At 40.8% G+C, this 26,877-nt stretch overlaps 1 protein-coding gene across 11 annotated transcripts in view; it reads left to right on the top strand.

Annotated features, from left to right (window-relative positions):
* Window positions 1-26,877, top strand: part of DNAH14 (dynein axonemal heavy chain 14) — a 361,489-nt gene that overhangs the window by 124,388 nt on the left and 210,224 nt on the right. For all 11 annotated transcript variants that reach the window (XM_032319061.1, XM_032319058.1, XM_032319057.1 and 8 more), the window contains 7 exons: window positions 1,967-2,088; window positions 4,052-4,223; window positions 16,130-16,234; window positions 16,323-16,441; window positions 17,175-17,249; window positions 21,912-21,999; window positions 24,999-25,252. In XM_032319061.1, the coding sequence (XP_032174952.1) occupies window positions 1,967-2,088; window positions 4,052-4,223; window positions 16,130-16,234; window positions 16,323-16,441; window positions 17,175-17,249; window positions 21,912-21,999; window positions 24,999-25,252 (935 nt within the window). The remainder of the gene's footprint in view (window positions 1-1,966; window positions 2,089-4,051; window positions 4,224-16,129; window positions 16,235-16,322; window positions 16,442-17,174; window positions 17,250-21,911; window positions 22,000-24,998; window positions 25,253-26,877) is intronic.

Genomic DNA, 26,877 nt, shown 5'->3' with positions numbered 1-26,877 from the left:
ATGCTTCACTTCATTATCCATCGGGGGAAGGTTTAGAATCCCAGTGAGGTACCACTACACACTGTATGGAACGCCTGAAAAGATGGATCAGCCCCAGTGTTGGCGAGGATGTAGCAGAACAGGGACCTCTCGCAATGTTACAGTCTCTTAAAAGGTTTCTTAAAAGTTAGAAGGACAGACCTACCACATGATGTTGGCATTCCACTCAAAGGTCTGTGCTGACACCTGGATATTGATAGCAGCTTTATTGGTAGTAGTGAAGGGCAGGAAGCAGCCCCGGTGCCACCTGCTGGATGACAAACGTATCACTGCATCTACACCGCGGGACACTACTCAGAGGTAAGAAACAAGAGTGACACATGCTGAGTCGTGAATGATCTCAGAATAACTATGCTGAGTAAAAGATGTCAGACCAGAAAGAGTCCACACTGTACAGTTTCATTCAGAGAAAGTTCTAGAAAATGCCAACTAAGCTTTGGTTTCAGCAAGTGATCATTGGCTGCCTGAGGATGAAAATGGGCAGGGGCTAGAGGAAGGGGCTGCAGCAGGGCACAGGAAACCTTCCAAGGTAATAGATATATTCATGATCTTGGTTGTGGTGATTGCTTCACAGAAACAGATGTCAAAACATGAAATTGTGTATTTTTAAAAGTGCCATCTTACCATATGTCACTTATACCTCAATAAAGCTATTGAAACATAGAGTAGGTTTTAAATAGGGAGACACATAGCAGGAAGGAGACCTAAATGGGCTATACATGGCTCCCTTTGAGGGGCCCAAGTTATGGGATGGCCAGTCTTTTGGTTTGCAAGGATTTTAGGACTAATTGATTTTTAACCATTTTCCTCTTACTTTAATAAACATACAAGTTGGGAAAAGATGTTATATCCAACAATCTTTTTTTTAATTAAAAGAATGAAGAAAACCTGTAAGTACTGATGTAAAACCTCTCTAAAACACAATGAGATTAAAAAAAGAAGTTGCAAAACACTGTGTACAGTATAGTTGCATTGATGTAAATGATTAAAGATATTACATGTCCTTAAGTACAAAAATATTTTAAAAAAGGACTGAAAGAATATACATACCAAAAAAAATTTGTTGAAAATATTCGCAGCTACCCTGTGATCCAGCAATTGCACTACTGGGTATTTACCCTAAAGATACAAATGTAGTGATCTGAAGGGGCACATGCACCCCAATGTTTATAGCAGCAATGTCCACAATAGCCAAACTAGGGAAAGAACCTAGATGTCTGTCAACAGATGAATGGATAAAGAAGATGTGGTATATATACACAATGGAATACTATGCAGCCATCAAAAGAAATGAAATCTTGCCATTTACAACAATGTGGTTGGAACTAGAGGGTATTATACAAGATGAAATAAGAAAAAGACAATTGTCATATGATCTTACTCATGTGGAATTTAAGAAATAAAACAGAGGATCATAGGGGAAGAGAGGAAAAAATAAAACAAGATGAAATCAGAGAGGGAGACAAGCCGTAAGAGATTCTTAAGCATAGGAAACAAACTGAAGGTTGCTGGAGGGAAGGAGGCGGGGGATGGAGTAATAACTGGGTGATGGACACTAAGGAGGGTATGTGATGAAATGAGCACTGGGTGTTAGATAAGACTGATAAATCACTGACCTCTACCTATGAAACTAATAAAACATTATATGTTAATTAATTGAATTTAAGTTTTAAAAAATAAAATAATGCATATGTTAAAAATATTTGTATGTTATATAATAAAATAGAAAATTGCATGAACAGAATATCTCAAATGTCTCCCAAAACTAAATATTATAATTAGATTTCCATTTATTTATCCTACCCTCTATAACACAGTGTATGTCAGTGACTGATAATCAGTTTAGACATCAGCATTTTTACTAACATATTTATTAGTTATTTTACTAAATGAATCTTTAGATTTTATGTATGTGTTCATCTTTCAGGATCTTGTGGATGAGTGGGAACAGAACTTGACTCTCTTCTCTCACACTCTTGAGGAATGGATGAATTGTCAAAGAAATTGGCTTTATCTTGAACCAATCTTTCATTCTGTAGAAATACAAAGGTAAAAAAAAAAAGCCTTAAACAGGTTAAAAAAATGTATGGTGGGTATTTATTGCCTATAATCCCTGAGAAGTCATTTTTTCAATAAACACTCTAAAATAATCCACCTTTGGGCACAGGAGTATAATCTGAATTTTTTTTCATGAAAGATTGCAAGCATAATTTTTTTGAAAGTCCTGTTTCTCAGTTATTGGTATAAAACTGTGAAGGACTGGGAAAGGAGTGTCAGGTTAATGTAATCCCTAAACCACAATACTGTGTGTCTATTTAGCTCTAGAATATTAGTGTGGTTTTGATATGAATAATAAATGTGCTTTTAGTAACATTCATACATGAATGGTAGTTTCTTACTTTGGACCATGTGAAAGAACAGAGGTCCTAGATAGTTGGTGAAAAGTGTCCCTTTTCTTTTTATTCAGAACATTCAATTCATTGGTCTCTCTTTAAAGCGGTCTTAAGAGTGTGTAAGTTGTGACACATGTGTTACCTGGACAGAATTTGGAGTGTTGACCGTATATCACACAAACTAGTCTAGGAGCCATTCTCATATAGGGTAGTCCCTATATGAGACTATATATAGTCTAGAAGTCCTAGAGTGTGTATTTGTAAGGTGTATTAGAGAAGATAATAGAAGACCTTGAATATCAGGTTAAGTGTTACAAATTTTATTTTAGGGGCAAAGGGGAGCTATGAGAGGCTCAGAAAAGAAAACTGTTAAGATGTGAGCACTACTTTGCAGGGTTCAGATTATACTCCTGTGTCCAAAGGTGGATTATTTTAGAGAGTTTATTGAAGAAATGACTCCCAGAGGTGAAACCACATACCTAAGGAATGTATCCCTTGCGGCTATAACAACTTACTGCCTTAAACTTAAACTTCAACATTACTCTTTCCTAAAGATTTCTTTTAATTGATGGAAAGATAAGACTCTTAGTTCCCAATGTCACCAAGTTGTTCTTCACGGATTCGTGAGAGAGAAAAGGGGATTCTCAATGAAGGGTTGCTGGAGTCCTGTACAAGAGTGCTAAGAAAAGAAGACATGAGTTTATAATGGACTTGCCTTTGACTAGTAGAGAAGGATGGGGGCTCTGCTACCGGGGGAGGGGGGTGTAAAAAAAGGGAAGAGGAAGAGAGATTCGTTAGCAGGGAGACTTGTTTAAAGAGAATGTGTGAAAGAGGATGCTGCCCGTTCCCTCCTGCCATGTTCACTGTGAGGTCACACCAGAGCCTCCTGAGAGTGTTGGGAGGGTGTCCAACAGGGGGAGGTTGTAAAAATCCCTAGCAGGATTTTTACTGTGCTGAAGACAGTTTTAGGTCCATCGCCCAGAATGGGGACTGGGAAAATGGCAGGGCTCGGGGCAGAGGGGGAAGGTGGCTTATGGAAGAACTTGACATGTATTGCCCTGGGATTTGGGGCATTAGAAACTAGGACTTGCCTCTTCTCTGGCGAGCTCTGAAGCAGCTTTTAGTAGCAGAGCGGAGAAGTACAAGAGCACACAGGCGGACCACTGGTTCTCAACCACAGGTGCTGTCGCCCTCGAGGGCACATTAGGCAGTTCTCATGCCAAAAATGGCTTCTTCAAGAAGATCAGTACCCTCTTCTCAAGAAGCTCTCTCCAGATCCCATGTCCTCTAGAATTTTAGTAACCTTTGTTTTATTTCATTTCCTAGGACTCAGGTCACTTTTACTTTATGTAGAACTTGTGTATACCTATCTTACACCTCTCACTGAGTATAGTTTTGTTAAATGATGGACGCAGGTCTGATTTATCCTAGTATTGCCTACCATACACATCACCACACATAATAAACACTCCAAAATATCTTCAACTAATGATGAGCAAAAATAAAACATCACAACATTTTAAAAATTGAACAATAATCTGTGGAAATTGCATTTAGATTACAGATTGTAATTATGGTACCTTCAAAAGATAAAATTATCTCTAATTTTCTTTCTAAAGGCAGCTGCCAGCAGAAGCAAAACTCTTCTCTCGTGTGATTTCCACGTGGAGAGAAATAATGTTAAAAATACAAAACAAACTGGATGCTTTGCGAATAACCACCTCTTCAGGTGTCCTTGAGATTCTGCAAAATTGCAATGCAAGTCTGGACTATATAATGAAAAGTCTGGAGGTAAAACCGTAACTGTCGTTAAAGTGGAGAATCATTTAATCTTCAAAAGGGAATGTAATGGACAACAGAAACACTTTGGTGCAGATTTTCTTTCCTCTGGCTGTCAACAATATTTCCAACTCTTGCCAACTATAGGGTTAATGAAAATAACTACCAAAACGGAAAAAAAAAAAAAAAAGTGCATGCACCAATCTAAATGGCCTTAGACAAAATAACAAATTTTTTAGGTGCCTGGGTTTCCTTATCTTTAAACTGGGAATAATGGTAGTGCCTACCTCGGGGGGCTTTATGCTAAATGAGGTAATGCACTTAGAGCACAAGAACTGATACAAGGAAAGTACCGAGTGAGAGCTAATTATTCACATTAGCACTATGGTTCTTACAAAACTGACAAAATCAGCAGAAATTGAAATAGAATAGTTTGATGATTTTATTTTCTTTTAAATCTGGTATGGTTAACATAAAGTGTTAGGTTAGTTTCTGGGATACCATGTAATAATTCAACAGTTCTGTCATTATTCGGTGCTCATCAAGGCCCCTTCACCTATTTCCCCCTTCCCCACCACCCCCCGTAACCTGCAGTGTGTTCTCTGTAATTATGAGTCTGTTTTCTTGGTTTCTCTATTTTTTCCCCTTTGCTCATTTTTTTTGTTTCTTAAATCACACATAGGAGTGAAATCATATGGTATTTGTCCTTCTCTGACTGACTGACTTTATTTTTACATTATACCCTCTAAATCCACCCGTGTTGCTGTCAATGGCAAGATTTCATTTTTCTTTTTTTCTTTTATTTATTTATTTATTTATTTATTTATTTATTTTATTTATTTCCAGCATAACAGTATTCATTATTTTTGCACCACACCCCGTGCTCCATGCAATCCGTGCCCTCTATAATACCCACCACCTGGTACCCCAACCTCCCACCCCCCGTCCCTTCAAAACCCTCAGATTGTTTTTCAGAGTCCATAGTCTCTCATGGTTCACCTCCCCTTCCAATTTCCCCCAACTCCCTTCTCCACTCTAAGTCCCCATGTCCTCCATGCTATTTGTTATGCTCCACAAATAAGTGAAACCATATGATAATTGACTCTCTCTGCTTGACTTATTTCACTCAGCATAATCTCTTCCAGTCCCGTCCATGTTGCTACAAAAGTTGGGTATTCATCCTTTCTGATGGAGGCATAATACTCTATCCCCAGGGGTACAGGTCTGTGAATCACCAGGTTTACACACTTCACAGCACTCACCAAAGCACATACCCTCCCCAATGTCCATAATCCCACCCCCTTCTCCCAAACCCCCTCCCCCCAGCAACCCTCAGTTTGTTTTGTGAGATTAAAAGTCACTTATGGTTTGTCTCCCTCCCAATCCCATCTTGTTTCCTTTATTCTTCTCCTACCCACTTAAGCCCCCATGTTGCATCACCACTTCCTCATATCAAGGAGATCATATGATAGTTGTCTTTCTCTGCTTGACTTATTTCGCTAAGCATGATACGCTCTAGTTCCATCCATGTTGTCGCAAATGGCAAGATTTCATTTCTTTTGATGGCTGCATAGTATTCCATTGTGTATATATACCACATCTTCTTGATCCATTCATCTGTTGATGGACATCTAGGTTCTTTCCATAGTTTGGCTATTGTGGACATTGCTGCTATAAACATTCGGGTGCATGTGCCCCTTTGGATCACTACGTTTGTATCCTTAGGGTAAATACCCAATAGTGCAATTGCTGGGTCATAGGGCAGTTCTATTTTCAACATTTTGAGGAACCTCCATGCTGTTTTCCAGAGTGGCTGCACCAGCTTGCATTCCCACCAACAGTGTAGGAGGGTTCCCCTTTCTCCGCATCCTCGCCAGCATCTGTCATTTCCTGACTTGATGATTTTAGCCATTCTGACTGGTGTGAGGTGATATCTCATTGTGGTTTTGATTTGTATTTCCCTGATGCCGAGTGATATGGAGCACTTTTTCATGTGTCTGTTGGCCATCTGGATGTCTTCTTTGCAGAAATGTCTGTTCATGTCCTCTGCCCATTTCTTGATTGGATTATTTGTTCTTTGGGTGTTGAGTTTGCTAAGTTCTTTATAGATTCTGGACACTAGTCCTTTATCTGATATGTCATTTGCAAATATCTTCTCCCATTCTGTCAGTTGTCTTTTGATTTTGTTAACTGTTTCCTTTGCTGTGCAAAAGCTTTTGATCTTGATGAAATCCCAATAGTTCATTTTTGCCCTTGCTTCCCTTGCCTTTGGCGATGTTCCTAGGAAGATGTTGCTGCGGTTGAGGTCAAAGAGGTTGCTGCCTGTGTTCTCCTCAAGGATTTTGATGGATTCCTTTCGCACATTGAGGTCCTTCATCCATTTTGAGTCTATTTTTGTGTGTGGTGTAAGGAAATGGTCCAATTTCATTTTTCTGCATGTGGCTGTCCAATTTTCCCAGCACCATTTATTGAAGAGGCTGTCTTTTTGCCATTGGACATTCTTTCCTGCTTTGTCGAAGATTAGTTGACCATAGAGTTGAGGGTCTATTTCTGGGCTCTCTATTCTGTTCCATTGATCTATGTGTCTGTTTTTGTGCCAGTACCATGCTGTCTTGATGACGACAGCTTTGTAATAGAGCTTGAAGTCCGGAATTGTGCCATCCATCTTTTTCAAAGAAATGGAACAAATAATGCTAAAATTTGTATGGAACCAGAAAAGACCTCGAATAGCCAAAGGGATATTGAAAAAGAAAGATTTCATTTTTCTTTATGACTGAGTAGCATTCCATTGTATATACACACCACATCTTCTTTATCCATTCCCCATGTGAACCCTTAGGTTGCTTCCATAATCTATTGCAAACAATACTTCAGTAAACATAGGGATGCATGTATCTTTTTGAATGAGTGTTTTTTATATTTTTTGGTAAATAACCTGTAGTGGAATTACTGATCATATGGTAGTTCTTTCAGTTTTTCAGGGGCCCTCCATACTGTTGTCCACAGCGGCTTCACCAGTCTGCATTCCCACCAACAGTGCACGTCAGTTCCTTCTTTCCCCACATCCTCACCAACACCTGCTGTTTCTTGTGTTTTGGATTTTAGCCATTCTGACAGGTGGGAGGTAGTATTTTGTGATTTTGATTTGCCTTTCCCTGATGATGTTAGGCATCTTCTCATTTATCTATTGACCATCTACATGTCTTCTTTGGAGAAATGTCTGTCCATGTCTCCTGCCTGTTTTTTAATTGGATTATTTGAGGGTTGGTATTGAGACATATAAATTCTTTATGTGTTTTGGATGCTATCCTTTTATCAGATATGTCATTTTCAAATATCTTCTATTCAGTAGGTTTTTGTTTGGTTTTGTTGATGGTTTCCTTTGTTCTGCAGAAGCTTTTTATTTTTATGTAATCCCACTTATTTTTGCTTTTGTTTCCCCTGACTCAGGAGACATATCTAAAAAGAAGCTAATATGGCTAATGTTGGAGACATTACTGCCTGTGCTGTCTTCTAGGATTTTTATGGGTTTAGGTTTTCACATCTAGGTCTTTAATCCATTTTGAGCTTATTTTTTATGTATGGTGTGAGAAAGTAGTTTCATTCTTTTGCATGTTGCTGTCCAGTTTTCCCAACACCATTTGTTAAAGTGACCATCTTTTTCCCATTGCATATTCTTGCCTCATTTGTCAAAGATTAATTCACCATATAATTGTGGGTTTATTTCTGGGCTCTATTCGGTTGTATTGATCTATGCATCTTATTTTTTAGAGAGGGTGAGCATGAGTGGCAAGGGCGGGCAGAGGGAGAGTGAGAATCCCCAACAGGCTCCACACAGTGTGGGGCCTGACATAGAGCTCCGTTTCATGACCCTGAGATCATGAGCTGAGCCAAAATCAAGACTTAGACACCTGTCTGAATGAGCCACCCAGCCTCCCCTCTGTGTGTCTCTTTTTGTATCAGTGCCATATTGTTTGATTACTACTGTTAGGTAATATATCTTGAAATCTCAGACTGTGATGCCTACAGCTTTGTTCTTCTTCTTCAAGATTGCTTTGACTTTTGGGGTTCTTCTGCGGTTCCATACAAATTTTAGGATTGTTTGTTCTCATTCTGTGAAAAATGCTGTGGTATTTTGATAGGGATTGCATTAATGTGTAGATTGCTTTGAGTAGTATAAATATTTTAACAGTATTTGTTCTTCCTGTCCATGAGCATGGACTATCTTTCCATTTGTTCATGTCATCTTAAATTTCTTTCATCAGTGTTTTATAGTTTCTAGTCAGAGTACAGGTCTTTCAACTGCTTTGTTAAGTTTATTCCGAGATATTTTATTATTTTTTGTACTTTTGTAAATGGGACTGTATTCTTAATTTCTCTTTCTGATCCTTCATTCTTAGTGTGTAGAAATACAATGGATTTCTGTATGTTGATTTTATATACTGTAACCATACTGAATTCATTTATCAGTTCTAGTAGCTTTTTATGTATAGTATCATGTTATTGTGCAAATATCCTTACCAATTTGGATACCTGATAGTCCTTTTTTCTTATCTGATTGCTGTGGCTAGGACTTCCCGTACTATCTTGAATAAAAGTGGTGAGAGTAGACATCCCTGTCTTGTTTGGCTGTAGAGGAAAAGTTCTTAGTTTTTCTGCATTTAGGATGATATTAACTTTGGGTTTTTCGTATATGGCCTTTATTATGTTGAGGTATGAGGGTCTTTATCAGGAATGAATGTTGTACTTTGTCAAATGATTTTTTGTGTGTTTCTTGATAGGACCATATGGTTTTATCCTTTCTCTTATGAAGTGATATATCATGTTGAGTGATTTGAAAATATTGAAGCACAGATGCATCCTGGGAATAAATCCCACTTGATCATGGCAAATGATTTTTTTTAATGTATTGTCGGATTCAGTTTGCTAATACTTTGTTGAGGTTTTTTGCATCTATGTTCATCAGAGATATTGACCTACAATACTCTGCCTCTATAGTATATTTCTGTGGTTTCAGTATCAAGGTTATGCTGCATAGCCTCATGAATGAATTTAGAAGTTTTCATTCCTCTTCAATTTTTTGGAATAGTTTGAAGAATATGTATTAACTCTTCTTTAAATGTTTGGTAGAATTTGCCTGTGAAGCCATCTGGTCGTGGACTTTTGGTTTGGGGGAGTTTTTTTTTATTACTGATTCAATTTCATTGCTGATAGTCTGATCAAAGTTTCTATTTCTTCTTGATTCAATTTTGGGAGGTTATAAGTTTCAAGGAATTTATATGTTTCTCCTAGATTGTCTCACTTGTTAAGCATGTAATTTTTCATAATATTCTCTTATCCTTAGTATTTCTGCAATGTCAGTTGTTATTTCTCGTCTTTCATCTCTGATTTTGTTTGTTTGAGCCCCCACTTTTTTATATGAATCTGGCTAAACATTTATCGATTTTGTTGATCTTTTCAAAGAACCAGCTCCCGGTTTCCTTGATCTGTACTATTGTGGGGTTTTTATTTGTTTGTTTGTTTTGTTTATTTCTGCTTTAACCTTTATTATTTCCTTCCTTCTACTAGTTTTGAGTTTTATTTGTTCTTCTTTTTCTAGTTCCTTTAGGTGTAAGTTTAAGTTGTTTGATATTTTTCTTTGTTGAGGTAGACCTATATTGCTATAAGCTTCCTCTTAGAACCACTTTTGCTTCATTGCAAAGACTTTGGACCATTGTGCTTTCATTTTCATTTGTCTCCATGTATTTTTTTTATTTCGTGTTGGTTTCTTGATTGTTCAGTAGCAGGTTATTTAACTTCCATGTTATCTGTGCTCTTTTCAGATTTTTTCAAGTGGTTGATTTCTAGTTTTATACCACTGTGGTCAGAAAAGATACATCTTATGACTTTGATTTTGCTAATTTGTTGAAACTTGTTTTGTGGCCTAACATGTGATCTATTCTAGAGAATGTTCCATGTGCACTTAAAGTGTATTCTGCTGTTTTAGGATGGAATGTTGAGAACGTATCTGTCAGATCCATGTGGCCCAATATGTCATTCAAAGCCACTGTTTCCTTATTGATTTTCCATTTTGATGATCCATCCACTGATGTAAGTGGTGAGTTAAAGTCCCCTAGTATTATTTTATTACTATCAATTATTTCCTTTATGTTTGTTATGAGCTGCTTTACGTATTTGGGTGCTCCTATGTTGGATGCATAAATAAATACAATTGTTATATCTTCTTGTAGGATTGTCCCCTTTATATAGTATCCTTCTTAGTCCCTTATTACAGTCTTTGTTTTAAAGTTTATTTCATCCAGTATAAGTATTGCTACCCCAGATTTCTTTTCACTTTCACTTGCATGAATTGTTTTTCTCTCTTTTCATGTTCTATCTGCAGATGTCTTTTAGTCTGAAATTAGTCTTTTGTAGACAGCATATTGGTTGGTCTTGCTTTTTATCCATTTTGTCCATAGTCAACCTGTGTCTTTTGATTAGAATGTTTAGTCCATTTACATTCAGAGTAATTTTTTAAAAGATTTTATTTATTTATTTGACAGAAATAGACACAGCGAGAAAGGGAATTTAAGCAGGGGGAATGGGAGAGGGAGAAGTAGGCTTCCAGCCAAGCAGGAAGCCTGATGTGAGGCTCCATCCCAGGACCCTGGGATCATGACCTGAGCCATAGGCAGACACTTAAGGACTGAGTCACCCATGCACCCCAGAGTAATTATTGATAAGTATGCACTTACTACCATTTTGTTGCTCATTTTATGGTTGTTTTTGTAGTTCTCTGTTCTTTCTCTTCTCTCTTCTTTCAGTTTGCTGGCATTCTTTAGTGATATATTTAGATTCTTTTCTGTTTACTTTTCACATATGTATTACCAGTTTTGGATTTGTGGTTACCATTGGGTTTGTATATAATGTCTTGTGCATATAGAAGTCTATATCAAGTTGATGGTTGCTTAAGTTTGAACTCATTCTAAAAGCACTAAATTATTACTCCTCCTCATGTCTTAAGTATATGGTGTCATACTGTACATCCTTTTATGTTGTGAGTCCCTTGACTGAGTTGTATATATAAACTTATTTTTAATGCTTTTGAGGTCCCTACTTTTCTTATTCCTACTTATTATGGTCTTCCCTTTCCATTCAAAGAGTCCCTATTGAAGAGAGGAAAAAATAAAACAAGATGAAATCAGAGAGGAAGACAAACCATAAGTGATTCTTAAGCATAGGAAACATTCTGAGGGTTGCTTGGGGGAGGGGTAGAGGGATAGGGTAACTGGATGATGGAAATTAAAAAGGGCATGTGATATAATGAGACTGTTGAATCACTAATCTCTACCTCTGAAGCTAGTAATATATGTTAATTAAATTTAAATGAAAATAAATAAATTTTTTAAAAGAACAAAGAAAACAAAGAGTCCCCTTTAATATTTCATGGAGGGCTGTTTTGGTGGTCCTGAACTCCTTTAACTTTTAACTTTTGTTTGTCTGAGAAACTCTATTGCTTCTTCTGTTCTGAATGAGCGCCTTGCTGGATAGACTATTCTTGGCTTCAGGTTTCTCCTTTCAGCACTTTTAATCTATCATGCTGCTCTCTTCTGGCCTGCAAAGTTTCTGCTGAAAAATCAGCTGATGCCTTATGGGTTTCCCTTATATGCAAATCTTTACTTTTGTTGTATCTAAAATTCTCTCTTGATCACCGTTTTTTGCCATTTTCGATATGTGTTTTGGTACAGATCTCCTTGGGTTGGTTTTGTTGGGAGCTCTCTATGCCTCCTGGATCTGGATTTCTGTTTCCTTCCCCAAATTCAGGAATTTCTCCACTATCATTTCTTCAAATAAATATTCTGCCTCCTTTTTCTCTCTTCTCTTTCTGGGACCTCTATAAAGTGAGAGTTCTTATGCTCGACAGTGTCCTGGGTTTTCTTAACCTGTTCTCATTTTTTATTATTTTTTCTTTTGCAGGTCCAGCTTGATTGCTTTTGATTAAGTGCCTTCCAGGTCACTGATCTGTTCTTCTGCTTCCTCTATCTATTTTATACCCTCTGGTGTACTTTTAATTTCAGTTATTGAGTTCTTCATCTCTGATTGGTTCTTTTTTATGTTTTCTATCTTTGTTGAGGGTCTCACTGAGATCTCCTCTTTTCTCGAGTCCAGTGAATATCTTTATGATGGTTTCTTTTATTCTCTGTCAGGCTTGTTACTCATCTCCATTTTGCTTAGGCCTATTGCTGTGATTTTGTCCCGCTCTTTCATTTTGGGCATATTCCTCTGTCCCCTTTTTCCGACTCTGGATCTACTTCTCTCTCACACTTGACGGTAGTGGCTTTATGAAGAAGAGGGTCTACAGGGCCCTGCTGTGCAATGTCCCCTGGCCCCCAGAGCCTGGTACTTCAGGGTGTGTGACCTGTGTGTTGTAGGCACTTTCCTGTTGTGGCAGAGCTGTGTTTGCCTTCAGTCCTGCCTACGATGGCTCTCTGCCTGTTGTGGGCAGAGTCTGGTCCCTGTGGCATTAGTGGGCCAGTCAAGGGCTGCCCTGGGCTTGAGTTGAGTCAGACCAGGTGTTTACCAGAGATGAAGTAGTCCCAAACTACTTCATCAACCAGGGGACAACCTGTGTTGTCCCCTGAGCTTTTGGTGGTGGGCAGGGCCTGCAGTCAGACCAGCTGCCCACCCCCAGCCCACTGCTGGGGTCACTGGCCTGTGGTTCTCCTCCCCTCTCCCTGTAGAGGGGCTGGTCCCCATCTGGGCTGCTTGCACACTCCCCAGGTGTGGGGCTGGCCCCATCTGGGTTGCTTGCACACCCCCCAGGTGTGGGGCTGGCCCCGTCTGGGCTGCTTGCACACTCCCCAGGTGTGGGGCTGGCCCCTTCTGGGCTGCTTGCACCCTGGCAGGCTTGTGGCAGCACTCTGGATGTATTCCTGCCAAGGGCCTGTCAGAGAGGGGTGGATCCACAACGTGTGGGCAGGGGTGCGGTGCTTGTAAAGTCTGTGCGCATCTGCTCTGAGAGGGGACCTAGAGCCGAGGTCTGGCTGGAGGGGCTGTGTTCACACCAGAGTGAGGAGGTTGCTATTGGCAAGTTCTTTCCAGCCTTATCAGAGTGTCTAGTCTAGGGGAGGGAAACCATACCCTTAGCTCCTTGGTTCCTAGAGAAGTCTCTCACTGATCTCTGTCCCTCTGGGAAAGGCTCTGAGGAGAGTAAACTATTCCTTCCTGTATGCCCCAGGCATTTTTCAAACTGCAGCTACTGTGCTGTATTTCTGTGGGTCTCTTCTCTTTAACAGTTGGACTCCATTTCCTCTCTCCCTCCCAGCTCTCCCAGAGCTGAGCCACTGATGTTTAAAATTCCAGGTTTTAAGTCCTGTTGGTCGTAAGAACTTGTAAAATTTGACCTGTCTCGTTTTCGAAGCTAAATGTTAGGAGGATTCATCTTCCCCATGCCGGCCCCTGTGAGAGGGTCTGTTTCTCTGCCCCCTTAACCCCCCACCCCAGTCAGGGCTTGTGGGTCTCTCTCTTCTGCCCACAGACCCACAAGTCCTTTTAGTTCCGTGCTGCCTCTCTGCCCTTCCTCTCATCTTCAGTGTGGCATCTTCTCTTCTCTGCCTTCAGTTGTGGGGTTTGTTCTGCCAGTCTTCAAGTCATTTTCTGAGTCATTTATGCTATTGTGGGTGTGATCTAGGTTTATGTGGGGGGACAAAGTGAGCTCAGGGTCCTCCTACTCCACCATTGTCCCCAGAGGTCCTTGTTTGATGATTTTATGTTATTGATTCCATATATTTAAACATTGCCAAAACATTAAATTGTCAGCTAGACGTACATATTTTTAAATACTGGGTTTTAATACCTGAGGTTTGTGGTGAACATATTCGCTTCACTTCATAAACCATTAAGATCTCTTTCCAGGTTTTCATATCTTTTCTTTGTTAAACACAAGTCCCAGTGGTTGTGATGACCCTCCAGAATAGGCATATATGGCAGTTACAGCCTAGAGGAAGTTGTCTGCCCAGCAAGCCCCTCTGCTATATGAATCCATGATCTCGTTAGTAACAGCAAGTTTACCAAGTAGGATTGCGATAAGCCCTCTAATTAATTCTTGCGTATCTTTGCATTATTAGTAAGCATCATTACCAACCAGTAATTTTCCATTTATTCCTGTGTTGAGCACCTGCTTTACATGCTGGTACTCCCTAGTTAATTCCCTTCTATCACAGAACTCAAGGTCTGTCATAGGAACCGAGTTAGAGAGATACCAGCATATGATGTATGCTGTGATGGTTTGGATGGTTCAGTCACATGAAAGAGGAGAGATTAACCCTGCCTGGGAGAAGTGACCATTCAGCTGGGTTTTGGAAGAATGTCTGAGTTGGGCAGTTAGAAGGGTCAGGGTGTGTGGGTGGTTGTGGATAGGAAAAGTGTCCTAAGCAAGGGGGAAGTACAGATCTGGAGCCATGAGCAAGCATGGCATGTTCTGGAGTAGTAAACCAGATGGTACCCGTGGAACCTAGTTGGCAAATGGGAAAGTCGGGAAAGGTAAGAGTCCCAGGAGGCAGGGGCAGATGACAGAGGGCCTAGAATATCACAATGAAGGATTTTGAACAGGAGAGTGAAATTATTTGATTTAGAAATGTCTCCCTAGAAGGGAGCATGGAGTTATGTGTAGATGGGAGTGCAGTGAGAACAGAGAAAAAAGAAACCAGTCACAGGACTAGAAATCCTGGGGGACTAATGTAAGATAGTGGTGAGGATGAAAGATGACACATGGAGGAGAGAGGAAGGAGATCCAGGCTTCTGTCGAGGTTTCTGGCCTGGCCACCCACGTAGAAGGGGTGCACGCTGCAGAGAGAGGAAGTAGGAAGGAGAAGCTTGTGTAGAAACAAGTACGTGTTGTACTTGTTGAAAATCTCTTCAGTCAGCATTCGGGTGTACAGCTCTGGGGCAAAAGGAGGTGACAGGAGCCACAAAGCCAGCAGCCCAGGATGGGCAGAACGGGTGGAACAGAAATGCAATACGCGCCATGTCAGCGTTAAGGTGTGGGGACCACGAGGGAGCCTGAAAGCAAGTGGTACAGAGTTGGCTGAGGGATGGAGAAAAACAGGAGCATGACATCCCAGGCAGGATGAGGGACAGAGCCAGCCATCAGATGCGAGATGGCGAGATGTCACGTGGCCTGAAGACTGAGCAGCATCCAGTCCATCCTTGGCAGTGGGGCGGCATGGCAGGGCATGGGGGTGGTTGAGAGATGCGTAAACTAAGGCCCCAAGTTTATAGGCGATCTCTTCAACCACTGTGACCATGGAGGGGAGGCGGGCTAGTAGACAGTAGCTAGAGGAAAACCAAGTGCGAGAGGGGGCTGCTTGCATTTATTTTTAATGAGAGAGAGGCAAAAGGGAAGCCTGTTGCAAAGGAGAGCTTGCAGTGTAGGAGAGTGATCAGGGACACAGGATGGCTTGCCTGGGCTGTGGAAACAGGTGTCTCCCCTGGAGAAGGGGGAGTGCAGTGAAGACCCATGTGAGCGCAACCAAGCAGCGGTGGGCAGGGCTGGGGTTGGTGCAGCTGGGGTTGGCGGGGCTGTGTACATAGCGGGTTGTGAGGTGACCACTGACTCCCCGAGGACTGGGAAACCAACAGAAAGGCGGGCGTGTGGGTGATCCCACTGATCCCACATGCAGCGGGGCATCTGTGTGCGTGTGTGTTCGTGGGTGGGGTTTTTTGGGTTATGCTTTCATTTGTTTTAGTTTTGCTTTATTAAAAATTAATTTAGCAATTTAATAATTAATTAAGCATGGGTTCTTATTTCTACTAGTGCTGCTATGTATACTGCAATTTCAATATCATGCTTTTTGTGTGCAAATGTAAGCCCAGATAAGGCTGTGATAATCATGAGTAAACATACATTATGAACTGCAATTTCTTTTGATTCTGGACAGGACTATCTTGAAATCAAAAGAAGGATTTTTCCAAGATTTTACTTTCTTAGCAATGCTGAACTCCTTGATATTCTAGCTGATAGCAGAAATCCTGAGTCTGTACAGGTAATATTACTATTCTCTGCTCAGTGATATTCTTTCCCAACCAGGTCAGAATTTTATAGTGTTATTGGCATTTGTTTCTGGTCCACAGCCTCATCTTGTGAAGTGTTTTGAAAATATAAAACAATTACTGATATGGAAACAAGAAATCGGTCCTCCTGCTGTGATAATGCTCATATCTGCTGAAGGGGAATCTCTTCTGCTGCCCAAGTATGACACATGTGTTCTAAACTAAGCCTTCAGACTCTATACAACATCCCTGTTTAAAACCTCGGCTTGGAAATGTCTGATATTTCATAGAAGTTTGCTAAGCAAACTGTTTCTTCAGAGATAATGTACCTATGCAGAATTTTATTTTTTCATGTCTCTATTTCTTGGCATCATTCTGAATGCCAACACGGGGTTTTATTATAGAAACTTAGGAAGGAAATTTACTATTTGCTTGTCGTTGTTAATGCTGCGCCTCTGGCTGTGGACGGCTCCAGGCCGGGCTCGTGGGTCTGCTGGGTCCTGCCACCACACAGGTCCAGTTTGCCAGCCAGCCTTTGGCACGTGGCTCCTGATGGGATTGGATTAAAAAATGCTGCGTCCCAGTGTTCCCATCCACTGGAGTCCCTAACTCAACCCCGACCTCAGGGGTTGGGTTGGTAGACCCAATAAGGAATACAAGAAATCTTTGTGATACAACTTACCCAGTTTGCTCATGTTTTACTGGAACCTCTTAACTTTGTAAGTTCATGATTTTGATGTCAGAATTCCCTAAAGTTAGGTGATACATTGTGTGTGTAGCTTTCCAAATTGAGATCTAGAAAAAAAAAAACAAAAGTTAGAGAATTGTGGTCCTTTGGCATATGAATGTTACAAGTGTAGAAAAGTTAGTCTACAGCCTTATCAAGAAACATGGATAAAAACTGTTTGCAAATTATTTGTTAAAACACTGTAGGAAAATCCGTGTAAGAAGTGCCGTGGAACAGTGGCTGGTGAATGTAGAGAAAAGCATGTTTGATGTGCTGAAAAAGTGAGTACAATTTAAATCCTAAGATCACATTGTGTATATATACTTAAACTTGTTCAATTATCTGCGAATCCAAGTGGGAAGTATCTGCAGAAATGTATGGAGTAAAGTCTGTTATGAAATGGGCTTTGATAGAACATGACAGCGCATGGCTGAATGGAAAATAGGCATTTTTGCAGTTGGAGAGCGTGATCAGGGACTGCATTCAGACAGGTTAGGGTTAGGGTCAGGAGCTGAATGCATGGCGGGATGTTGCTGCCTGCTTCGGAAGGACCCAGTGCCCAGCAGGCTCGGGCTGCCGCCCATCCCGCTTCTGCTTCCTGGCATTGCTTGCTGGGTCCAGGCTCTGTAGTGTTCTCCTTTTTACCTTCCAGTCTGTTTAGAGTGAGGAAAGAGCCTCAGAGCATGAACTTTTCAATGGCTTTGACTGGAGCTGTCTTGTACATTTCTAGTTATTTGTGGTTGGTTATAGAGGGGCTGTCTATTGGTCTTGAGGTTTTAAGATCTAAATATATGAACATGATCTTGAATGCCAACACAAGGCTTCTGGAGAAGAGCAGATTATTACTTACTTACATAAATAACTACAGTGGCTTTCCTTGGCTCCAGTTCTTACCTGGAGTGATGTGATGAGAGCCAGCGGTCTCATGTATGAGGGCAAGGAACCTGAAAAATGCATCCAGGCACTTGAGAGACAAACCAATTGATGAGCAATTCACTTGACTCAAAATCAAATTCAATTGATGAGCAATTGAATTCCAGCACTCGTTGTGCTGGAACTTTTGTCAGACAGTCTTACCATTTGTTATTAATGACAGTTCTTTCTCTTTCTTTACAGTTTTCTTTAAAAAAATCTCTTCCTTGTTGTTTAGGATGACAGATTATGTGCAGTGTTGAAAAGTACAGTTGACAGCATCCTTCTTTGCATCCTAATTTTACTGGGAACATTTCTAACATTTTGTCTTTTGTTTATGATGCTTGAATTTCTGGAATATACCCCTCATCAAAGTAGAGTTTAATTCTGTTCCTTGTTTGCAAAGTTTTTAATAATTAAAAGACATCTAATTCATTCAAAGTTTTTTTAATGAATCAATCGAGAACCCCAAATACTCTTTTGCCTTTAATTTGTGGTTGTTATGACTACAATAACAGATTTCCTTAGGTTGAACTCCACTTGATTTTCCTGTTCATTTCTCGGTCCACTTACTTTATTTTCTGGAAAACTATTAAACATGTTCTCCTTTTCTGTGGATTTGTCCTTATCCTTGTTTTATTTCTAGCATTTATTTCTAATAAATAACTGTGTCACCAGACCTGTTGACTCCCTTAAGCTTGCCCCCGTGTCTGCAAGGAGTCCCTCCACTGAACTCTTGAGCCACCATTCACCTGCAGTGTGTCCTGTTGCTTCACTGCTCCCCATGCCGTTGTATGTCTTCTAACCACCAGGCTGTAGGTCTGGGTGGGGAGGGAGGTGTCATTTATTGTTATATTGAGTTTCTTCATATCTTTTGGGGCAGCCATGCCAAAGTCATAAACATTTCCTTTTTTCTAGTGAATACTCTTTAAAATGTTAATGTACAAAGTGAAACATACTTTTATCAAAGCCTATAGTAAATGGCTCCGATTTGTCTGCAATGAGCTTGGATCACTGCATAAAACCCCTCCATCATCACCTCTGTATTATAGTCATGCAGGATCTTATTCCAAATGGGGTTAGTTTTCTGTTTATGGATCAGTAATTCTCTAGTCTTAGTAAGGTTCTTGGTTTGGTTTGTTTTTGTTAATTACTAATTCATAGGTCTCACATTTTAGAGTTTGTTTTCCTTCTGCTATATACATTTCCAAGTAATTTTTTCCAGAAAGCATCTGTGAGTGGCAAATATTTTTATTTTTGCCCTCTTACTTGCAGGCTAGTTTGAATGGAATTAATTTTAAGTTCAAATCTAATTTCTTGAATGCTAGCTCCCCCAAATGTCACCCAAACGACATGTTGCTAAGACAGAGCTGAGTGTATGGGGCAAAGCAGAATCCCTGCTGGGGCCCCAGAGCGCCCAGGCAAGGAAAGGTTAAACTAGAATGTGTGTCAAGCTGTGGCAGTCTGGTTTCAGGTGGGCCTTGCAGTGTGGGGCTTGGTTACAGCTGGGTAGAGATTGGGGACAGCTGTTTGGGATTGGAGGACACAAGGGAGCTGGGGTTGCCCTTTGATGCTGGTTTTGGAAAAAGCTTTGTTTTTGTTTTCACACAGGATGGAATGGTGAGGTATTACCTTTATAACACATTAAACTTGGCAAAACAGTGTCTTCTATCTGGAAGCCTTTTCTTAGCTTTTGTACATACTTGCACTATTCCCTTTGGGGAGATGCTTTCGCTTTCATCAAATACTGCTGGACCTGGCCGCGTTTGATCCTAGCAGAACGTGTTCATGTTCCTGTGTCACGCTGCCTGCAGGCCGAGTGACTGCCAGATACCAGCAGCTTGTGAGATGCCCCTGACCCCAGAGAGCTTCAGCCGGGTGTTGGAACTAGGAAGGGAGCTGTCTGTGGCTGCATGAGCTTTGCTAACCCTGCTTCCCCAAGTTCGTGTTTGCATGGGTTGTCGTTCACAGTCAGATGAGCGAGTCCCTCTCCCTCTTTCTCTCCCCGCGGGTTCTTGTGTTTAATCGCAGCAGGTGGCCTGCGCAGCCACCGGGGACAGGACGGTGCACAGGCCCAGTCTGGGAGTGGCGGATCTTCCCGGGTGTGGACATTTCTTTCCACTTCTCCTGGATGCCGAAAACTGCCTTTGTCCCATCCCCAGCACGTGGGTTCCAGCGCTGTTTCAGAGACACCGCTCTTGTGAGAAAATGCCAGTGTCGATGAACTTTGGTTCCTTTCTTCCCTTCTCTCCACTTTCCTCTCTTCCTCTGTCTTTCCCGCCGTGTGTTAGGATGTGTGATGTGATTGCAGGCCCTCCTCTGCTTCCCCCTCCAGCCCCAGAGGCCCTCTGAGATTTCCATTCACAGTGGTCATCGGCAGCTGCAATAGGGCAGGGGGTGTGGGAACAGGCAGAGGCCACTGCACTCCCTGCTTAGGAAGCTCTCTCCTCATCGCCCCGAAGAGCCACCCCTGCCTCCCTCTTGTGGTTGTCAAACTTGGCAGGAGTGTTCTTTGGTGGGTCTGCTCTTCTTTCTAGAATTCAATCCCAATTTGCTTGCCATCTGATAGAGACTTTTCAAGTTGTGGATGCCCCGGAGCACACTTTTGTGTGTTCCAGTGTTTTCTGTGTGTGTGTGTGTGTGTGTGTGTGTGTGTAGAATATAATTGACATATATGTCATTACATAGTATTCATATATTACCTATCATTTGAAGGAGTATGGTTCACAATGAAGACAGGATTATTAAGTCAGAAATCTTGATTCACTCTCTCCCAAGAGACTATAAAAAATCAGAATAAATATTTCCAAAACGCTGGAGGAAATAAAATAAAGAAAATATAGTGTGTGTGCTCTGTGTGTGTATACAAATATAAACACGGGGCTAAGTGTCAAAATAAAGGTAAGATCTTAATTAAAAGATTTTGTCAAGGGGCGCCTGGGTGGCTCAGTGGGTTAAGCCGCTGCCTTCGGCTCAGGTCATGATCTCAGGGTCCTGGGATCGAGTCCCACATCGGGCTCTCTGCTCAGCAAGGAGCCTGCTTCTCTCTCTCTCTCTCTCTCTCTCTACCAGCCTCTCTACCTACCTGTGATCTCTCTCTGTTAAATAAATAAATAAAATCTTTAAAAAAAAAAAAAAAGATTTTGTCAAAAGAGAAATGGAACTACATGTTGTTTGAGAGATAAAGAAAACAAAGACATAAAAGGTCATTTTAATTGATAAAACATAAATTTGCCACTAATGTTGTTTTGAAACATACAGAAAGTTGTTATAAACTTATTTCTCCACAGTGGCAGTGATAAGAAAATAATTAAAAAATTACTAAAAACCATTTGCAATTACAGCAAAAATTAGAAGAACCAATATTTATTTTAAAAGCAAACTAAATTCTAAATTAAGATGATAAGTAAAGAAAAGAAGCCGTCAGAGTAGAAGAAAATGAGTGAAGTTTGGTGTCAAGAATTTCTGACACATGGCATCAGTGATGAAATGTGAAGATGATTGATCGATTTGACTATACAGAAACTAAAAACTTCGGAGTGTTTTTAGTTGTAACAATATGCAGACATATACGTTGGCACATATTAACTTGATCTTAAATAAAAATGTCTGCATATTTTTCATGAATCTTATTTTTTTCCTTATGAATAATTTTTAAAGCTAAATATGGGGCTTTACTGCTAAAATTTATTGGATGGTTTCAAATCATTTTAAGTACTGATTTTGTCATTAATAGTATTAGAAATTCAAAGTTAATATGTATCATCTCCCCCTTCTAGTTCTACCACCCAGAAACTCAGTGGCCCCATTGGGGAAGTGCTGGTGACATTAAAGGAAAATATAGAGAATATGCATTTGCATAAATCAGTAAGGCTCTAGTAACTCTGACATTTGGTGCCATATGTATACCTAAGTGAGAATTAGAAACCAGAGATCCTAAAGGAAAATCCCCCCGTGGCCTCGTCATGCTTGATCATTGAATGGCCCCTGTGATTGCACGTAATAATAGAAGTAAAATGTTTTGTTTGTAGGTTTCTAAGTCAAGGGGTCGAGGACTGGAACCGCCAGATCTTTTCCACATGGGTAGTGTCTCATCCAGGACAAGTGGTCCTCACGGTGGTGAGTTAGTTTGTGGCTCTACTGCCCAGAAAGCAAAGATTTAGAAAGAAACCATTATGAAGGGTACTTATATGTGTCATTCACTTTGAAATGCACCAAAAATGAGACAGATAGATGTATAGAAAACTGGATAGATAGACAAGAAAGTAAATTTAGCAAAGAATTGCTTAGAATATAGGTGGTGGGAATCTGGGTATTTGTTTTATAATTCAGCTTTTTTATGGTTTGTTTTAAAATTGTTTCATAATAAAATGTTGAATGAAAATAAATCACAAATTATTTTCTCAGGGATATCCCTCAGGAATATCCATCTATTATCTCAGGGATATCCCGCACTGTATTTGGTTTCTACTGCTGTCATTAAAAAGTTGCCTCAAACTTAGTTGCTTAAATAGCACGTGTATATTAGCTCGCAGTTGTGTCCGTTGAAGGCCTCCTGGTGTCACTGGCAAAAATCAAAGTGTCCGCAGGCTCATTCCTTCCTGAATGCTGCATTCCTTCCTGAAGGCTTAGGGGAGAGTCCCTTTCTCTTTCCTGGCTTCTAGAGGTGCTGGCATTCCTTTATTTTCAAAGCCAGCCCTGTTTGCATCTGTCTGCTCTTCTTCAGTCAGACCTCCCTCTGCCCACATGGCAAAAAATGTTCTCCAAGTTTAAGGGTACATATGGTCATATTGGCCCCACTCAGATAATCCAGAATACTCTCTCCACCTGCAGGTCTTGATTTAATTACATTTGCAAAGTGCCGTTTGCCCTGTTAGGTGACATAGTCACAGGATCTGGGCATTAGCACAAGGATATCTTTGCAGGGAGCCTTCATTTACTAACTGTTGCTGTTCTGGACCTCAAAGGTGAAAGAGAAACGAGGTATGCATGATAGCAAGGAAGCCAAAGCATGTGTTTTCTTTTGAGAAGAACAACTCGGGAAGTAGTGGTTCAAGCCAGGACAGTAGGGAATTTCCCCTGTAGACCATGTATAATGATAGAAGGACAAGGAAAGGCCCCATGGGACAGCCCCATGTAACAAAAAGATGAAGGAAGGGGCTCCATGAAGAAGAATGCCAGAGGCATCATGGAAGCCAAGGGAGCAGAGAGGGAACTGGACTGACTTTTGTCTGGAGACAGTGAGCGGTCATCATTTTAAAATGCTCTAGAGAGGTCTGCAAACTCCAATAACGTCTGTTGGTGATGAGAGTCCCACGTACCTTGGGAACAGTGGTTCTGCACTGATGCAGGAAGAAGCCCTGGTCCCCTGAGTTACCCTCCTCAAGTGTTTGTAAAGCAGATTTGACTTCATTAAATTCTCTATTAAACTTAAAGATAACATCACATCTTTTCACTGTGCCTTGCCCCACCACAACTGTCACATCTCTGAGAACCTAGGGTTATGGACACAAATAACAATGTCCAATCTCCCCAGTTCCCTTTGTTGTGCACTTGACTAAATATTAATAAAGTACTCGAAGATCCTGCGCTGCAAGGGCTTATATAAGCTGTGGTCTACAAAGGCAGTGAAGTCATAATGAATCAGCCTAGACATTCCTGTGGTTGGCCAGGCATCCAGATCATCAGATCTGCTCTGTGAAGAGAAGATCATCCCAGGTCCCCGGTCCTCCAAACATGCTGAACAATAAAAAGCGGTTCCTTATGGGCTTGAACTGGAATCGTTGAATAGATTTTGCCAGTTTCTCCCCTGTCTGCCCAGGCTGCTGCTAATTTCCCATCCCAGTGTACTGCTGACAACATCCTTTCTCCTGTGCTTCTGCATGTGGAACCAGACCAGGAGCCTTCTCCCAGCAGATGGCTCTGGGGGAGTGGGGATGATAATAGGCCTGCATGTTCCGGCCACTGAGAATTTCAGCACGGGTTTATCTAAGCCAGAGCAACAGACGGTTCCCTTCCAGCCATCTAAGGAGAGAGAGATCTGGTTTGCAGGCTACCTCCCCAGAACCTGCACTGATGCCACCTAGCAAGGGGACTTGGCCTGCTGGATGCTGCCTCTGAGGCTGTGAATCTTGAATAAATGCTTCAAACACAGCAGTGCGGTGGCCTTGACAGCGCTTCCTGCTGCCCGGCCCAGACTCACTCCTGCCCACTCCCGAGAGACCCAGGCCATGGTCTCTTTCCACCTGCTGACCCGCCACATCCTATAAGACAGAGTTTGTTTCTGTTGCAGGCAGCCTAGAACATGGACTGATGCATCAGGTTCCACATTCTCTCCCCTCTTACCTTGCTCTGGAAAAAAGTCCCACCCCTATAACTCTTACCCTTAGGCTAAGTATTCTGATGTTTATTTCTTTATAGCCTTACCTACGTGTTTCATAGGCACTTCAAATTCATGATATCCCAAGACGAACTCACTGCACCCCTCCACCTCCAACATGCTCTTCCTTCAGTAGGTACTATCCTAGGGACTGCAATCCCAGTTCACCCAGTCGTGGGCTGGAAACCTGCAGGCCTCCTGGAAGTCCCTTCCACTGAATTCCATCCAGGTCACTGCGACATTAATCCAGCAGCCTTCTTAAAAAAAACTCTGGCGCCTATGGAGCGGGTGAGTGTCAAAAGATGGCTTGAATGATGGAAGTCATACAGAGTTTCTGAAAATTATGATTACAGACAACATACTCTAAAAAGAGTATTTCTGGTTTCAACTGAGCACATGGTCCTAATTTCATGCTGGAGTTTTCTACCATTATTACTGTCCTGGGTTATTAGTCTAATGATGATTGCTAGTGATGTTATCAGTCTAGTGATGATTGCTAATAATAGCAGACTTTGAAACTAGAACTATTGGTGGTAAATATATTTCAATTTATTTAAAAATAAGGCCATGAGCATTAATAAAATTCAGTGTCTGAATCTCAAACACATTTTCTCATACACATTTTCAAATGTGTATGCTCTCTTTCACACACACATACACACATACACATCATGAAAACATCTGGTTTAACTTATAAAGTTTATTTTTCAATGACCATCTTTATATCTTACTTTTTCAGAGCCAGATCATGTTTTATAATGACTGCATCAAATGTTTTGGGAGTTCTCGGTCAAGACCAGAGTTGGAGAAGGTCCACAGCAGCATGGTCCGTCACCTAGAAGAGATTGCAGAGCTGGTGATGCTGGACACCAGTAACTCCCGCACGCAGGCTGTCCTGGGAGCGCTGCTCACGCTCTGCGTGCACCACAGAGACATTGTGAGAGATTTATTGCTAAGAGGCATCTTCAGTGTGGGGGATTTTGAGTGGACGAGGTAAGTGGATCCCGTTACCACTCTGCCTAAAATAACTCATCACACGGCTACCTCTAGGGAAATTCATTCTCTACCTCAAATTTCGTCAAATCTGACTCTTCATTTTCCTGGGATTTATAGACATTCTGGGCAAACTGTGTCAGTTTGAGTTCCCGATGCCTGTGCTTTCTTCCTTCTCTTTTACACTGTCCCGCCCATTATTTTAACTTCCTTGGGCTTCACGCTCCCGGACGGGCTTCGCTCCTCTCGTCCTTCCGCCGGAGCGCAGCCCTCCCTCAGGCCTCCACTCTCCCTATGTGCTGTCCGTTCTGGAGCACTCTAAACGGGGAAACAAACCAGAGCATGTTTCTAGCCAGCTTTTTACCTCAGAGCCCCCTTTCTCCTACCAGAAGCCTGGTAGTACATATTCATACATAAATATTTTATATATGAAACACCACAAATGTGAAACTGTAGGAGAATAGAGACACTGACCCTGGGGAGAAGAGAGCAAGCATAAGTTTCCTATGATAAATGTGAAATTTCAATCTTCTGAGTTATTTTTTTCTAAAGAAACCTCTGTTCATGAAAAAATAACTGTCCTGACTACATAATGTCTTTGATTCTCAAGAAAAGTTAATTTTTAAGAAATTCTGCATGAGTATAAATTTCCTTATTTAAATGTGACAATTTCCTTTAGCCTCTAGGGAAAATGGAGCCCAGAGGCTGATATATTTGACTAACACCACTTGAATTTTACTGAATACTTTATATTTGATATATATTCACATATTCCTTTTACTGCAGAAGTGTAACTGTATACCATTTTTAACTGCCAAAGAAATATGTTGTATTGATGAACCATTACCCGAAAGTTCAGTATGTCATTATTACTTTCTAGTAACTGTCTTTGAATGTGAAACTGAGATGTGGGAGAACATAAATAGAAAAGTAAAGTAGGAAACGTATGATTCGAAACAACTCTGGGAGCATCATGATTCTAGGGCTACAGTTCCCAAGTTGTATGCCAGGGTGTCCCAAGGCCCCATAGAGACCTTACAGGACACTGCAAAACATTTTAAACTTTTAAGAGATTCAGAGGGATATGCGTCATGTGTCAGACACCAAACAAACTGGTAGCTCAAAAGTAGTTGACAAGTTTAACCTTAGACCATTAAACATTAGAATCATCATATTGATGATTTCTCATTCTTGCAAAGCTAGGTTTAAGCAGTTGCTCTGATAAAAAAGCAAGGACTAAATGAAAACATGATATAGGAAACAAAGTTGACAGTATCCTATCTGATTCTAAGGTCTGATAAGTTGTGCAGTGCACAATAGGTACACATGTCCCATTAGTAAGTAATGGTGATTATTCAAGAATGATATAAAATTCCTTTCAATTTATTTGTATATATTTTAAAAATAAGCTACCAAGTTCATTAAGACAAAAAATACCTTTAAGCTGCTTTGAATCTAAAAATTAATTAAATTAACTGTGAGGTATTTCTTTTGACTATGGTAATCAAGAAAAAAAATCACTGTATACTATAGGTGCAGTCAAGCAAGTTTGGGAATTTTGTTAGGGGAAGAAGAATTGGGGGAGTAAAGCTCTGGAAATAAAAATTCTATTTAAGTGATTTAGT

The sequence above is a fragment of the Mustela erminea genome, chromosome 17, assembly GCF_009829155.1.
Source record: "Mustela erminea isolate mMusErm1 chromosome 17, mMusErm1.Pri, whole genome shotgun sequence".
Taxonomy (NCBI): domain Eukaryota; kingdom Metazoa; phylum Chordata; class Mammalia; order Carnivora; family Mustelidae; genus Mustela; species Mustela erminea.
This window is presented reverse-complemented; position numbering and strand designations above follow the sequence as displayed.